Genomic DNA, 15,587 nt, shown 5'->3' with positions numbered 1-15,587 from the left:
AGCCCTGTAAATAAAAAACCCAAGTGCACTCTTACTGCTTCCATAGGAATTAAGAGAGTAAAGTAGCAGCCAGGTGCTCCTGATGCAATGCATTCACTGATCATCAGCAAGTGTAACATCTCCATGAAAGCAGAAGCTTTGGCAATTTGTTGGTCTGGGACAAATTCAAGGAGTGTGAAATGATATAATGGGCAACCATACATATCCTACTGCAGGGTGGTCTCATAGTGACGTTTAGTGAACAACTGTAAAAACTGTTCACTGGCTTCATCTTCTCACTGTTTTTCTAGAATTAAATAAGTGTCTTTACTACATTGTAACGGATGCAGCTAATGTTTATTTTAGCTGACTGTTTAAATTAGAACACCAGCAGGCAAGAATAGGCACGATGGGAATCTAAATACAAGTATTTCATGAGTACTTTTATGAAAACTGTAGGTTCCTCGTTAAATATATATATATTTTAAAGGTTCAAAATTCGGGACTAGCCATCAGGTCTTTGTATCACACAGCAGTCTCCAATGCGTGAAAAGAGAAATGTTTGTGAGAGCTTTTACTTTAAAACGACAACCGGAAGTGGCTTTACAGTAAAACGGTCCGACCTACGACTCGGAGCTGGCTGACCGGGTTCATATGACACTATGAATATAACTAGCTAACATCAGTTAGTTTGTTGGCTTTAGGCTCAACAAACAACTAATATTTATTAGCCTAGCATTAAAGTAGCAGCAACTACAGGTAAGCTTGCTTATACTATTTCCGGAATGTTTCACATTTCGGTTAGTGGCCATTTAACGGAACGGGAGGCTACCGAAACTTGAAGTGCGGTATTATTGCTGTAAACCTCCTGTCAAACTCTGAACTCAGTTAACATTAAGCTGTGAAATAACCGGTCTTTTACTTAAGCTCAGTATAACATTTAGAGGTAAATCACTTGAATTATGTGGTTAATTAAGTGGTTTCTGGAAGCTAACTTGATAGCTCTTAGCTGTCCAGCAAACCAACGGTAACGATAACCAGCCAACCATATGTCAAGGTGACGTGCGTATATTACGTAAGGACTTACGTCATGTTGAGCTATGAAAATGTGAAAAGTCAATAAAAGATAACAAATGGTGGTTTCAAAAATGTTTTATTGGTGCTGTAATTGGAAAAAAAAATGGATATTTGGGGGACCCATTGAAGTCTATACAACAAAATCGAAAAACATAAAGTCACCGGCCACTTTATTAGATACACCTGTTCACATTGTTTTAGCTAATCGACTGATCACATCGCAGCAGCTCGGTGCATTTAGGCCGGCAGGTATGCTCCAGATGACCTGCTGGAGTTTAAGGTGATTTCAATGTGGCGTTGTTGTTGGTACCAGGCGGACTGCTCTAAGCATTCAGAAACTGCTGATCTACTGGGATTTTCCTGCACAGCCATCTCTAGGGTTTATAGAGAATAAGCCCAAAAAAAGAGAGAAAATATCCAGTGAGCTGGTTGCAGGTCTGAATGATTGTCAGAGAACATTCAACTGATGGGAAGGCAATAGCAGCTCAAATGAACACTGGTTACAATCACGATATGCGAAAGAGCCAACACTACATCAAGCTCTGAAGCAGCAGAACAAGCTGTTACTCCTATCACCTGAGAACAGGAAACTGAGGCCACAATTCACACATGCTTCCTGAAATTGGACAATAGAAGCTTGTAAAAATGCTGCCTGGTCTGATTAGTCTCTATTTCTGAGACATTAAGATGGTAGGATCAGAGGTTTTGTGTAAATGACATGAAAGCGTGGATCCATCCTGCTTTTTATTAATGGTGCAGACTGTTGAAGTTGTAATAGTGTTTGAGATACTTTCTTGGCACACTTTGGGCCCCTTATTACCAACTGACCATCGTTTACATGCCACAGCCTATCTGACTATTGGTGCTGACCATGTCCATCCCACCCAGCAGTAAAATACTCTTTATTCAGCATTTTTATCCGCGTAACCTTTTTACTCATTGTTCCCTTCACTTTTGCAGGATCACCACAGACTGTGGATGGAGTCAGCACCAAACTTTTCACTGATTTGTATAATCACAGCGAGGGACCTCAGGGTTTGGGATTCACACCGTCCTGCACACCATCAAAAAAAAAATGGTCAAGTATTTCTGTAGCGGCACCGACATCAGGAGTACATGGGACCATGTTGTCTCTGCTTTCTGGCAGAGGTACCCAAACCCATTCAGGTACTCCAGCATTCTCATAATCAGTATTTTATCAAAGGTGCTCATTAGAAAACACTAGCAGCATGCCTTCAGATGTCAGTCCTCCTTCAGCCGTCACATGGAGAGCCATAAAATTTGCTACTAAAAATTAAGGTGCCAAAAAAACGAGTCCTTTTTGACTTTGGGATTACCATTGCTGGCTTTTACTTTTAGTGAACATTTGAATGCTGTGTGATATCTTTTAAATGCTTTCTATTTCCCCTGATCTCCTCACTAGTTGGAAAGTAGGAATTACATTAACTTTGCTGAACTGTGGTTTAGAAAATGTAAATAATTATGTAGTGCAATGTTTTAGTGTATTGTTTAATCATTCTTCAAAACTAGGCAGTCGTGCAGGTGATGCCTGTATATTGTTTCAATTTTGGAGGCTCGCAAGCAAAAATACGCTTGTCAGTCTTGAGTGAGATTGAGAACTGAGACAGTGTATCAGAGAAGCAAAACTAAGTTTGGCTGATCGAGGTGGGCAGGTGGTTTATGTGCTTCTTGTTTTTTTTATGCCTGACTTAGACGACATCAGAATATTTTACTTGCATATATTTTTCTTCTTTCTTTTGGTGTATATTATGATGGTGCACTCTTTGAACGTACACTAGAAACAGATGAGAAGCCTCACAGTAACCCTGTAGGTGATGTGGCTGTGTGTTTTTGTGTCACCCAGCACCCATGTTCTCACGGAGGACGTCGTGTACCGGGAGGTAACAGCAGACCACCGGCTCCTCTCCAGACGGCTTCTAATGAAGACCAATCGATTGCCTCGCTGGGCGGAGCGGCTCTTCCCCGCCGGCATGTCTCGCTCTGTGTACATCATCGAGGACTCCATCGTGGACCCAGTGAACAAGAGCCTGACCACCTACACCTGGAACCTCAACCACACAACTCTCATGGTGAGGCTTTGTGTTGTTGTTGTTTTTTTCCTGCCGTCTACTTGTTGAGCTGTTTCAGAGAGATTCTAATCAACACGCAGCCAGTTTCCTGTGTTATGCCTTTTTCCTGATGGGTTTTAATCATCATTGCCTTTGTGATCTTGTGTGGTGGAGAGAAATTAAAATTTTCACTTGACTCTGCTTGTTTTTCTGCTGAAGTTGCTGTGAAAGTAGGTATGTGTTGTTTGTGTTTTGTTTTTTTACATGTGAAACTGTGTAGGACTTCTGTCAAAGCTGTCATCTTGCTGCCATGATATAAGGAAAGTAATGTGGTCTGACATCACATCACTGTTGTGGTTACAGGTGTTGTAGAGTACTGTGGGTTGCCAGAGTCTGGCACAGACAATAACAGGAATAAAGAAATCAGTTCACACAAGGACAGAGGTCCTTATTTCGCACACGCATTTATACACACAACTAAATGTTATATTTTTATGATCTTTTCTTAAAACTTTAATGAAAACTGCACTACGTTACAACATACTTGATGATGCTTGTGTTTTTAATTTGCTGCAGTCTGAAACATGATGGCTTCATGGGAAAATATGGAAAACATTTTGAGACATGGTAGTTCTGTGCAGGTGTTGAGACAAAAACAGTTCTTCAAATCCTTCAAAGGCTTTTGCAGAAAGAAAGATCGTCTTTAGTGAAGTTACGTCTCCAGAAATCTTGTTGCCAAGACCACAAGTTACTTAAAATCCTGAAATGATGACTTCCATAGTAAATCTGTTGAGTTGCATCTTAGTTTATTATAACCTGCTGTCACTTTTCTTTCCCAATCAAGTCTGTTGAGGAGCGTTGTGTTTTCCAAGGCTCAGTGGAGCATCCAGCGACCACACAGCTGAAACGTGAGGCGTGGATATCCTCGAGCATTTATGGCTTCTCCAAACCCATTCAGGTACAGACAGACCCCAGCCAAAACCACTGCATATAAATGTGCCTGAGACCTGCATTCACTCTCATTGCCAGCAGAGGGCAACTCATGTAGCTGCAAGCAGACCTCTGTGAGGAAACAATCAGACTTCTTATTTGATTTAGGAGCTCAAAGTAAGCACTATCCTCCTACATTTTTGGACTTGGTTGCTAAATTCAAATCATGATGTTCCTTTTTAAAAGAAGTTATGATCCCGTGTTTAGTAAACTAAACAGAATAAAGATTTATTGTGCCGTTTTCTTAGTTTCTTAGTAAGATCAACTGTTTGCACTAACCATCTATAAATGTCTAACGTGCTAAATCTGCAAATTCAAAAAAAATAATCCACAAACCACACAGCGATGTCATGGTTGCTTCTCCCAACTTTTATATACAGTCTGTACTCTGGCTTTCCTTTGTGTGATAGACACAAGACGGTAAATTAATTCTTTTCTTTCAGTAAGAGCCCATCTGCCCTTTAGGTAAGTTAGATGTCAGTCAGCACAGGAATGATATGAGTACTCTTAGAAGCATTTATTCGTCTGCTTTCATCTACTCTACGGCGGTTCAGATAGAATAGATGCAATTCTTTTCATTCTAGAGGCCGATGTCCTGAATTTTCAGATCTTTACTTTAGCGCTCATGCTAAAATAAAGTAGTGGGAGAAGTGAAATTACAGCAAAAAAACAAAACAAAAAATAAGTCTACTAAATTGGAATCATTAAATATGGAAGATGCCAGGCTTGTTTGGATATCCCCAGAGACTTGCAGTGACAAGACGGTGTTGTTTCCCAGACAATCTCCCCTGTGTAAAGCCATTTCCTGTTCTGTCTTCTCACAGGAGTTTGGTTTGGCTCGCTTCAAGAGCAACCAGGTGAAGGCCATGAAGGGGCTGGAATACGCGCTGTCCAACCTGCAGGGTATGTACACTTCATGTGTGTTCCAGCTGAAACAGGGCAGAGAGCAGGAGGAAAAGCAGAGGAAAACAAAACAGCTTATTTTTAACTGTTGCCATTTCTGGAAGGGGGGAAAACTTAAACAGGAAATGGAGCTTTCTTTTCGCCCCAGAAACACAGGACTGCTGTCATAACAACCTGAAGGGGCTCACCCCTGCCACTCTGGACTCAACACTAAACTTCCCAGCATCCTGAAAATACATAATTGACAAATAGCCTGAAGAAATCTTACTCCTCCATGTGCCATGTGATAAAAGGCGGGGGGATGTGAAACCATGACAGCTACAGTCACAAATGGCACAATTTCCTAATTTAGGTTTGGACAGAAATAATTTAGGTAGTCAGTGTTGCATAAAGAGAGTTTAACAGAGTAAATCATAATGAGGGATGTATGAAGAGATGTATTAAAGAAACAACAACACTTAGAGATGAACCATCTGCAGATGAGTCACTTTTTCTAGTGTTGATTTATCAGTTTCTCATATTGGGTAGGGTTTAGTTTAAAATAATAGGACACCAGCTAAACCTGAAAATGTTCACATTTGAGGGATTTTTTTTAAAAGTACTGTAAGTCTGCGCACTACGAATAACCTCAAATAATTTGTACATTAAGTGTGGAAAGTCAAATTTAACCCCAAAGAATAAGATAATATTTACATTGTTCCAAACTGTGTGTTGTGCTGATGCAGCGTACGTGTGTCTTGATTGTGTGATTCCGTCCTGTTGCCACTTTTGTTGATGCCACTACAGGAATCGGCATCAGGCTGAGCGTCATGGTAAGTGTGCTAGGACTGAGGCATCCATCTGCCATCCCAGGCGTTGCCTGGGGGTTGTCACATGTTGCTGCACAGAGTAGACAGCGTAGCTGAGGCAGTAACTTTTTACCCTGTCTGAGCAACAGTGATCTAAATAGTAGTTTAGAGTATAGAAGTAGATGTGTTGTTTAGTTGATTCTGATGTGATTCTTATTTTAAAACGAATTAAATACGGTTGTGATGTTTTGAGTCATCATCAACCACTGAAGGAATTTCATCAAATTTGGCACAAACCTTCATGTAGAGAAGATCACACTCACTGGACTCTTTGTTAGGCAGGCCTGTTCAGATGCTTGTTAATGCAAATATCTAATCAGCCAATCACGTGGAAGCAGCTGGGTGCCATTTAGGTATTTAGACCCAGTCAAGATAACCTGCTTAAATTCAAGCTGTGCATCATTATGAGGAGGAATTTAAGTGACTTTACATGTGCCGTGGTTGAGGGTGCCAGATGGGCCGGTCTGGGTATTTCAGTAACTGCTGATCTGCTGAGATTTTCGCAACCATTTCTACGTTTACAGAGAATGAAAAGGAGAAAATGTCCAGTGAGCTGCAGTTTTGCCTTGTTGGAGCCATAGGATCTGATAGGAAGGCGACAGTAACTCAAATTGTCACTCATTAGAATAGAATAGAATAGAATAGAATAGCCTTTATTGTCATTGTACAGGGTTAGGGGTTATGTACAACGAAATTGGAGTGCCACTCCCTTGGTGCAAGTTTCAATAATAAATATAAATGTAAAATATAAAAAGTACAAAAAAACAATCGTAAGTACTCAAACAATAGTATGTACAATATATACAGCATAGCAGCATTAATATAATGACAGTATGAATAGCAGCATAATATAATGACAGTGACGGTATGGAATAGGTTCAATTGTTTTTGTGCTTATTTACTACGGTGGTAGCTCTGGGAAAGAAGCTATCCCTGAATCTGTTTGTCCTGGTTTTATGTGACCTGTACCGTCGGCCTGACGGTAATAGTTCAAACAGTTGGTTGCTGGGGTGAGAGTGGTCCTTGATGATATTGCCAGCTCTGCTGAGGTACCGAGAGTTTGCAGTGACCTCCAGGCTGGGCAGAGAGCAGCCAGTGATCTTCTGGGCTGTGTTGATGACCCTCTGCAGTACTTTCCTGTCCGCAGCTGAGCACCCTGCATACCATGTTGTTATGCCATTACAACCAGAGAAGGCACAAGACCATCTTTGAATGTACAACCTTGAAGCAGATAGATTACAGCAGCAGAAGACCACAGCAGGTGCAATCTGTCAGCTAAGAACAGGAAACTCAGGCTACAATTTACACAAGCTCACCAAAATTGGACAATAGAATTTGATGTAAACAACACAATGTATCCTTTGGGTCACTTCATACCAACTGTATAAGCTTACACTTCTTCTACATGTTTGGAAGAGAAGTGTAAGCTTGGGGCAGAGGGAAGGTTTTTCAGCCTTATCTTCCCATATGGAAAAGAAATAGTAAAAACTTATATGATTTACTCATGAAAGTGGCCACTTTCTCATTACTTTCATATATTTTTTTTAGTAAGTATCCAAAACATACAAGTTTCATACAAGACAGATACAAACTTTATAAGATTTATATATATCTTTTCCATATGGGTTAAGCAAGAATCAATGTGAGCAGAGCGTTTATGAGAGCATTTTTAAGCACTGTTGCTCAGTCTTTGTTTGTACACGCACACCTTCAAAATAACGGCCCAGAGGCATTACCGAAACGGCTACAGAGTGGCAAAACTCACTTTTAGAAGGATTTCAGCATATGTTGTATTCTGGTGGTAAACACAATGATGAATTCGATTTTCTTAGTCAAAAAGGTTTGTCCTTACCTCGTTCATTTGTTAGGGAAATTGTCAGTGTAAAGGAGAAATCTATGGTTATGTGTTAGTTTGCTATTTAAGAGCACATACAGAGAGATGGACTGATGAGGGTGTGTTCAGAGGTCGTCAGGTCCTGAGATGTCTAAATGTAAACAGCCGTATTTGTTTCATAACATAATGAATGAAAATCACCTGAAATGCCACAGCACAGAAACAGACCGGAAGGTTATTTCCCACCCGTGTTTGTAGTCTGCAAGGACTCTTTAACGTTCAGGCAGTGTGGGTAAACCCAGACGACGGGAATGCTGAAATATTTCTGACATTTTGATCGCACACAGGGGTGGATTTTTTTTTTATTAACATGGTTTCAGCAATGCTGGCAGCTAGATAAATAAGTTAAAAATTTATTAATTAATTTTAAAAAAATGAACTAATGAAATGAAAATAAATAACTTTAAAAAATACAAAATAGTCAAAGGCGCTTGCAAAGAAAAGCGTCTGGACTTCTTTAAGTTGCTTGAAGACGTTTCACCTCTCATCCGAGAAGCTTCTTCAGTTCTAAGGTCAAATGGTGGAGAGTCCCAGAAATAAACCTAGTGGGAGTATCCCCCCACAGAGGGACAAAATGACCCCCTGATGATCCTCTAATCGCCTGAGCCAAGGTGGGAAACTGCGTGTGGGTCCCAATCAGCCAGGGTTTCGGGTGTGTTCATTGTGAAACCTGGCCCCACCTTATCATGCGAATTCCTGAGGTCAGATGGCCCAGGATGTGAGTGGGCGTTAAGGCGTCTGGGAAGGGATCTCAAAACTGGATTATAGATGGCAGAGAGTTGGTGTCGTAAACCCCCGCCTCTGTTCAAAGATGGTCGCTCACAGTGGACATAGATGGCTTCTTTCACTCCTCTTTCAAACCATCTGTCCTCTCTGTCCAAAATGTGAACATTGGCATCCTCGAAAGAGTGTCCTTTATCCTTAAGATGCAGATGGACTGCTGAGTCTTGTCCTGTGGAGGTGGCTCCTCTGTGTTGTGCCATGCGCTTGTGAAGTGGCTGTTTGGTCTCTCCAATGTAGAGGTCTGAGCATTCCTCGCTGCACTGTACAGCATACACCACATTGTTAAGTTTGTGTTTTGGCGTTTTGTCTTTCGGGTGAACCAGTTTCTGTCTGAGCGTGTTGCTGGGTCTGAAATACACTGGGATGTCATGCTTGGAGAAAACTCTCCTGAGTTTCTCTGATACACCGGCTACATAGGGGATGACAATGTTGTTGCGTCTGTCCTTCTTATCCTCCCTCGCTGGTGTCTGGTCTTCTTTTCTGTGCCTCTTTGCTGACTTTAAGAACGCCCATTTAGGATAGCCGCACGTTTTGAGTGCTTCCTTTACATGTGTGTGTTCCTTCTTTTTCCCTTCAGGCTTAGAGGGAACATGTTGTGCCCGGTGGTGTAGGGTCCTGATTACTCCAAGTTTGTGTTCCAAAGGGTGATGGGAGTCAAAGAGGAGGTACTGGTCCGTGTGTGTGGGCTTCCGGTAAACTTCGATGTTGAGTTTGCCGTTCTCTTCAATGTGCACAGCGCAGTCCAGGAAAGGCAGACAGTTGTCTTTTGTGTCTTCCCTGGTGAACTTGATGTTTTTATCCACAGCGTTGATGTGCGCAGTGAAGGATTCCACTTCTTGTGTCTTGATTTTGACCCAGGTGTCGTCCACATATCTGTACCAGTGGCTGGGTACTCTTCCTTTGAAAGAGCCAAGAGCCTTCCTTTCCACTTCCTCCATGTAAAGGTTGGCTACAATAGGTGACACGGGGGAGCCCATGGCACAGCCATGTTTTTGTCTGTAAAAGCCTTCGTTGTACTTGAAATATGTAGTGGTGAGGCAGAGGTCTAACAGTGTGCAGATCTGATCGGGTGTGAAGTTGGTCCTGTCCTCCAAGGAGCTGTCTTCTTGTAATCGTTTTCTGACAGTCTCCACGGCCTCCATGGTGGGTATGCAAGTGAAGAGAGAGACTACATCAAAGGACACCATGGTTTCATCTGGATCCAGGGTAAGTTTCTGGACCTTGTCGGTGAAGTCGGTGGAGTTCTTGATGTGGTGTGGGGTGTTCCCCACGAGAGGAGCAAGGATGGTAGCAAGGTGTTTTGCAATGTTATAAGTGGCTGAGTTTATGCTACTGACTATGGGTCTGAGTGGGACAGCTTCCTTGTGGATCTTAGGAAGTCCATAGATGCAGGGTATGGCATCCCCTGGGTAAAGGCGGTGATATGTAAGGCGGTCAATAATTTTGTCCTTTTCAAAGTCTTGAAGGCAAGCTATAACTTTCTTTTTGTAGCTGCTTGTGGGGTCTCGCTTTAGGGCTTCGTAGGTATTGTTGTCACTGAGGAGAGTAGTGATCTTTGTATGGTAATCTGTAGTGTTTAGGACCACGGTGCATCTTCCCTTATCAGCTGGTAAAACAGTGATGTTGTGGTCTTTGCTCAGGGAAGCGACGGCCTTCTTTTCCTGTATTGTGAGGTTGGATGGAGGGACTTTGGCACTGGAGAGCGTGGCTGAGACTTTCATCCTGATTTGCTCTGCTTCTGTCTGTGATAATTTATTAATCCGTATGGCAGATTCTGTGGCTGTGATGAGGTCCACTATGGGCAACTGTTGTGGAGAAATGGCAAAATTGAGTCCTTTGGCTAATACTTTCTTTTCAGGTTCAGTGAGAATCCTGTCTGAAAAGTTCTTAACCCATTTCTCCTGACTGGCATCAGGTGTGTTTTCTTCTCTGGGTTGTGTAGGTTCAGGATGAACTTTGACTCCCATCACCCTTTGGAACACAAACTTGGAGTAATTAGGACCCTACACCACCGGGCACAACATGTTCCCTCTAAGCCTGAAGGGAAAAAGAAGGAACACACACATGTAAAGGAAGCACTCAAAACGTGCGGCTATCCTAAATGGGCGTTCTTAAAGTCAGCAAAGAGGCACAGAAAAGAAGACCAGACACCAGCGAGGGAGGATAAGAAGGACAGACGCAACAACATTGTCATCCCCTATGTAGCCGGTGTATCAGAGAAACTCAGGAGAGTTTTCTCCAAGCATGACATCCCAGTGTATTTCAGACCCAGCAACACGCTCAGACAGAAACTGGTTCACCCGAAAGACAAAACTCCTAAACACAAACTTAACAATGTGGTGTATGCTGTACAGTGCAGCGAGGAATGCTCAGACCTCTACATTGGAGAGACCAAACAGCCACTTCACAAGCGCATGGCACAACACAGAGGAGCCACCTCCACAGGACAAGACTCAGCAGTCCATCTGCATCTTAAGGATAAAGGACACTCTTTCGAGGATGCCAATGTTCACATTTTGGACAGAGAGGACAGATGGTTTGAAAGAGGAGTGAAAGAAGCCATCTATGTCCACTGTGAGCGACCATCTTTGAACAGAGGCGGGGGTTTACGACACCAACTCTCTGCCATCTATAATCCAGTTTTGAGTTCCCTTCCCAGACGCCTTAACGCCCACTCACATCCTGGGCCATCTGACTTCAGGAATTCGCATGATAAGGTGGGGCCAGGTTTCACAATGAACACACCCGAAACTCTGGCTGATTGGGACCCACGCCCAGTTTCCCACCTTGGCTCAGGCGATTAGAGGATCATCAGGGGGTCCTTTTGTCCCTCTGTGGGGGGTTACTCCCACTAGGTTTATTTCTGGGACTCTCCACCATTTGACCTTAGAACTGAAGAAGCTTCTCGGATGAGAGGTGAAACGTCTTCAAGCAACTTAAAGAAGTCCAGACGCTTTTCTTTGCAAGCGCCTTTGACTACGATGACCTGGATGACTGAGAACCTTCACAGACAAAATACAAAATAATACTTTTTTTTTTTTTTTTTTTTTTTCCCGCCTGTCCCATTTGGCTCTTTAGCCATCAGAATTGTTGTCTGAAGGATTTACTTTACCTATTGGATCATCATGGCCTTGCCATATTGGTCCATTTGATTGACCTTTATTATAATTATGCATTTATTTGATTTGATCCAAGATACAATCTTGGGATACAAAACATGTTTTCTTAGACAGTTGGCATGCGAGTATCTGAAAGTACCACACGTCTCCAGAAGTTCATATCTTTGCTGATATGAATTTCACTATAGTTTGCTGATTGGATTTTTTTTCTTTTTAATATTGCTTACTACATTTAAATCCAATAAGCAATTTTTGCTTTGTTTAAAAAATGCTGCCTTGAAAAAACGTGAGAGACTTTTGTTTTTGACCGTAAGGAGTCCCTCCCCACTGTTATTGTCAGCGTTCAGACACACAAAGAGCCCTTTCCCTTTGACAGCGCTAACGCACACTCGCACTTCATATCTACGTCTCGGTTTAAAAAAATAAAAGTGCAGAATTGAAGGAAATGTATCTCCTTATCATCTCGTGTTTGAGTGGGGGGGGATCACTGTGTCTTTTTGTGACTCAGGTTGTTGTTCTCACACGAGGTTGTGGGGTTCATAGTCAGGGCAGACACAAATAGACTGTGCAGCCCCTGGCGCTAAATCCAGTATGAGGCTGTTCCTGACAGCATACAGATGAGGAGAGTGCAGACTTATTCAGTGAAGCCTTTTTAGAAAGGTCCTTGTTGATATGTATTTATTTTTTGTATGTGTCACCTTACCTTTCCTTACCTTTAATGACTGTTAGAGGAAAGTCACAATTGTGATCATTAGGTCTGACTTAGTAACAGCGCTGAACTGAGTGAGCACTGTCTGGTAAAAGTTAACAAGTGCACGGAGAGGAGCTCACTTTATCTTCACTGTAGTAAAAGTATTCTCTTTGATTTTTGAAGGCGTGTGTTTCTGTGTGCTTGTTTCCTGTGGGTGGCTCCGAAAACAACAACAAGAACAAAAAAAGGCAGCACACTTCTCAAGCTACTAAATCATGAAAGTCACGAGAAAATCGGCCACAGAAGTGTCAGTGAGCATCCTGATCTCAGCAAGGATCTCGCAGTGTTGCTGATGCCTGTCGTCCTCGTTCTCTCCCGCCTCACCCTCGCTCTCTTCCCACAGGAGAGGCGCCCCAGCGGCTGCTCAGGGACACAGTGAAGGACGCGTCAGAAAAGGCCAAAGAAGCAGCCAAGACGCTGGCTTCAGCTGCTGCCGTCCCACAGAAACCCCGGCAGTTTATCTGAAAGCACTGTGTGTTTGTGTGTCTGTGTGTGTGTGTGTGTGTGTGTGTGTGTGTGTGTGTGGACTCGGCATGATTGCCTTTGATCATCTCGATCATCTTGAAGTTTTGCTGTATGCTCGCTGTTTACGATTTCTCTTAATAAGAAACAGTCTGACTCCTCTGTCGGGTTACCTCTGCTGACAAATCTGCTGTCAAAGACGATTATAAACATCGTTATTATCAGCACATATGCTTTCTTCTCATTGGCTCTTTCAAGTTTATTATATTTATTAACATATCATTTATTATTGAGCTCCAGCTAAAAGCTCAAATTAGACCAAATCACGATCACGTGACTTTGTAATTTTAATTTAACTTCATCGGTTAGTTATCAGAGCTGTAGTTGAATGCTTAACTGTACTTAAATGCTTTACGGTTCATTTTTTCAGGTTTGACACTGCAATAAACTGCAGAGAATATCTGTTACAGGTGTCAGCACACAGCGTCTGCTGTAATATCGTTCTTATGTTTGGAAAGCATATATGTTTCTGCCAGCAGGTCTGTACTGATGCATGGATAATCACAAGAAAAAAATTAAGCTAATTTAAAGCTTTAGTAAAATCTTCTTTACTGTTGAAGTTTATTTTATTGTAAACCAGGGGTGTCAAACTCTGTGTTGTGGCAGCATAGAGAGTAATTTTATCTTAAGTTGGTCGGACCAGTGAAACTACAGTACTGCCTAATAAAGTCTTAAAAACACACTGCCAATTGTTTGCCCTTTAGATTCAGTGTAAAGAAGTTTAACTACGCGCTTAAACGATGATGTGTTATGAACATGAAGTGCAATTTTAAATATATCTGTTGTTCTGCATTATGAAAAACAAGGACGGCTGTTTGGCTTTCACGTTAAGGAATAATAGCATAAATTAACAGAAAAAGGGTCTTTTTGTTCTGTAATATAACAGAATTTTTTTTTCTGGATGAAATGAAATGAATAAATAAGAGATCTTTACTGTTAATTTTATAGAATAATTTTATTATTTTTGTTTAGGTGTATTATGCTATGCTGTGCGTGATGTTTTTGTCAGTAATAATAAAATAATAAAACTGACAAATGCAGTGAAATGTCAAAAATGTAAGTTTTTCTTCTTTGCAATATTCTAAACCCATCTGCTGGGCCGGATTGGACACTTTTGGTGGGCCGGTTCTGGCCCTCGGGCTGTATGTTTGACACCCCTGTTGTAAACTGTTTTCAACAACTGCATTCCCTTCAGGATGGAATCGACTGGATTTGTTTTTTCGCTCCAACATTTTATTTATCATTAAAAATTATTCATGTGATGTATTTTTAAGAAGTCTTTAGGGTTTTGTGCTGTAAGATGTCCATAAATCTCTGGACTTTCAGTTTAATAGCTAGACATGTTTTGAAGCTCGTCAGTGTTAAGCTGAGATTTAATAAAAGTTTGACGAGTTATTTGTCGAATTAATTGCGCCTGTTTGTTGACGCCGTCACCCAATGTCTCTTCGCTGTCACGCTGACAAAAGATGAACTCTGAACTTTAAACATCCCCCCAATATTCCAGTTTCACAGCTGCGTAAACCAAACAGGAAACCCCGAAACTTTTCAACGTCTTTACCTACATTTTCTTTCAGCTTTGTTCAGCTGTAGGTCGTCAGTTTTTAATCTGCTACCTTCCCCCGAAAAGCACTGATGACACCAGCACACACGGCTTTCTGTATAAAACATTTTAATTATATTACAATGAGAGAATACACAATACCTTAAAGTGTTTGCTAAAGCATAGCCAGCACCAGGTACTCGTGTACGCACGCTCACACGCACAAAAAAAAAATGGAACTTATACATCTTCTGAATTACACATCTGCTTAAAAGCAACATATTCACAGGTCTCTGGCACAGAACTCCCCCCTCAGCCCAAACAAACCCCCTCATCATCTCCCCCTCAACTAAATCCAAGCCAGTTCAGCCTCTAGCTTCTATGTGGGTACAAAGAAAAAAAGGAACCATAACGTTGTAGGACAAAACAATTAAGGAGAAAATACAAAATAAAAGGCTGAAGTGCAGAAAGCAGGAAGCTGACCTAAAGCCTACAGGTAGTTAAAGCTATCGTATTAATCATTAAAAAGATTCAAAAGTGACTCTTTATTTGGCAGGAATAAGATTTCATGGAAGTCATTCTGTGGGTTTGTAGAAGCACCTTTAAAGCAGCAGCAGGCTAAGGGACAGAAAGACGTGTTTCTCACTTCATCTGTGTGCACGTGAGCTGCAGACGCCCCCCATACTCCGTCATGCCCACCACCCTCTTTCTTCTCCGCCTGCTGACACCCACCCAAAAAACAAACTTTTGTGCTCTTAGAAATCTCTGTGCAACAGCAGCATGAAAGCAATAACATCAAATCTTTTCTTGTGTACTTGTTATGACTTTGTTTTGTTTTTTAAAATAAAATCCCACTTTGATGTTGATGAACATTCCCACCCCAGCACAACCCCACTCTCCTCTGTGTCTCTGTGTCTTGCCGTTAACCGTTTGCTTCTTCTGTCACGAGAAGGGAAGTGGAACAAGATGGGGAACTTCGTTGTTTTTTTTTTTAAAGTTAGGGCAACTGATTCAACAGTGTTCATTAAGTGGTACAATCTCTTTAAAGAACCCTCCCACCCCCCAAGGCACATCATTAAAAGATTTTCCCATAAACACGATCCATCCAACAT

The 15,587-nt window shown here is 41.7% G+C and overlaps 1 protein-coding gene across 1 annotated transcript; it reads left to right on the top strand.

The window, feature by feature from the left end:
- Positions 1-593: 593 nt before the first annotated feature.
- LOC308394819 (PRELI domain-containing protein 1, mitochondrial-like) lies at positions 594-15,547 on the top strand. The gene is made up of 6 exons (XM_080879369.1): positions 594-738; positions 2,017-2,223; positions 2,921-3,146; positions 3,970-4,083; positions 4,940-5,018; positions 12,757-15,547. The coding sequence occupies exons 2-6, from the start codon at positions 2,132-2,134 to the stop codon at positions 12,876-12,878; spliced, it is 633 nt and encodes a 210-aa protein (XP_080735495.1). The 5' UTR covers positions 594-738; positions 2,017-2,131; the 3' UTR covers positions 12,879-15,547.
- The last annotated feature ends 40 nt before the right edge of the window (positions 15,548-15,587 follow it).

The sequence above is a fragment of the Rhamphochromis sp. 'chilingali' genome (genome assembly GCF_963969265.1).
Source record: "Rhamphochromis sp. 'chilingali' genome assembly, chromosome: 4".
NCBI classification, from domain to species: domain Eukaryota; kingdom Metazoa; phylum Chordata; class Actinopteri; order Cichliformes; family Cichlidae; genus Rhamphochromis; species Rhamphochromis sp. 'chilingali'.
Note: the sequence above shows the minus strand (reverse complement) of the source record. Positions and strands in the feature narration are given on the sequence as shown.

Coding starts and splice junctions, on each gene's coding strand:
- LOC308394819 (XM_080879369.1), top strand. CDS start 2,132: ATGGTCAAGTATTTCTGTAGCGGCACCGACATCAGGAGTACATGGGAC. Junction 3,147..3,969: donor TCAACCACACAACTCTCATG/GTGAGGCTTTGT, acceptor TTCCCAATCAAG/TCTGTTGAGGAGCGTTGTGT. Junction 5,019..12,756: donor CGCGCTGTCCAACCTGCAGG/GTATGTACACTT, acceptor CTCTTCCCACAG/GAGAGGCGCCCCAGCGGCTG.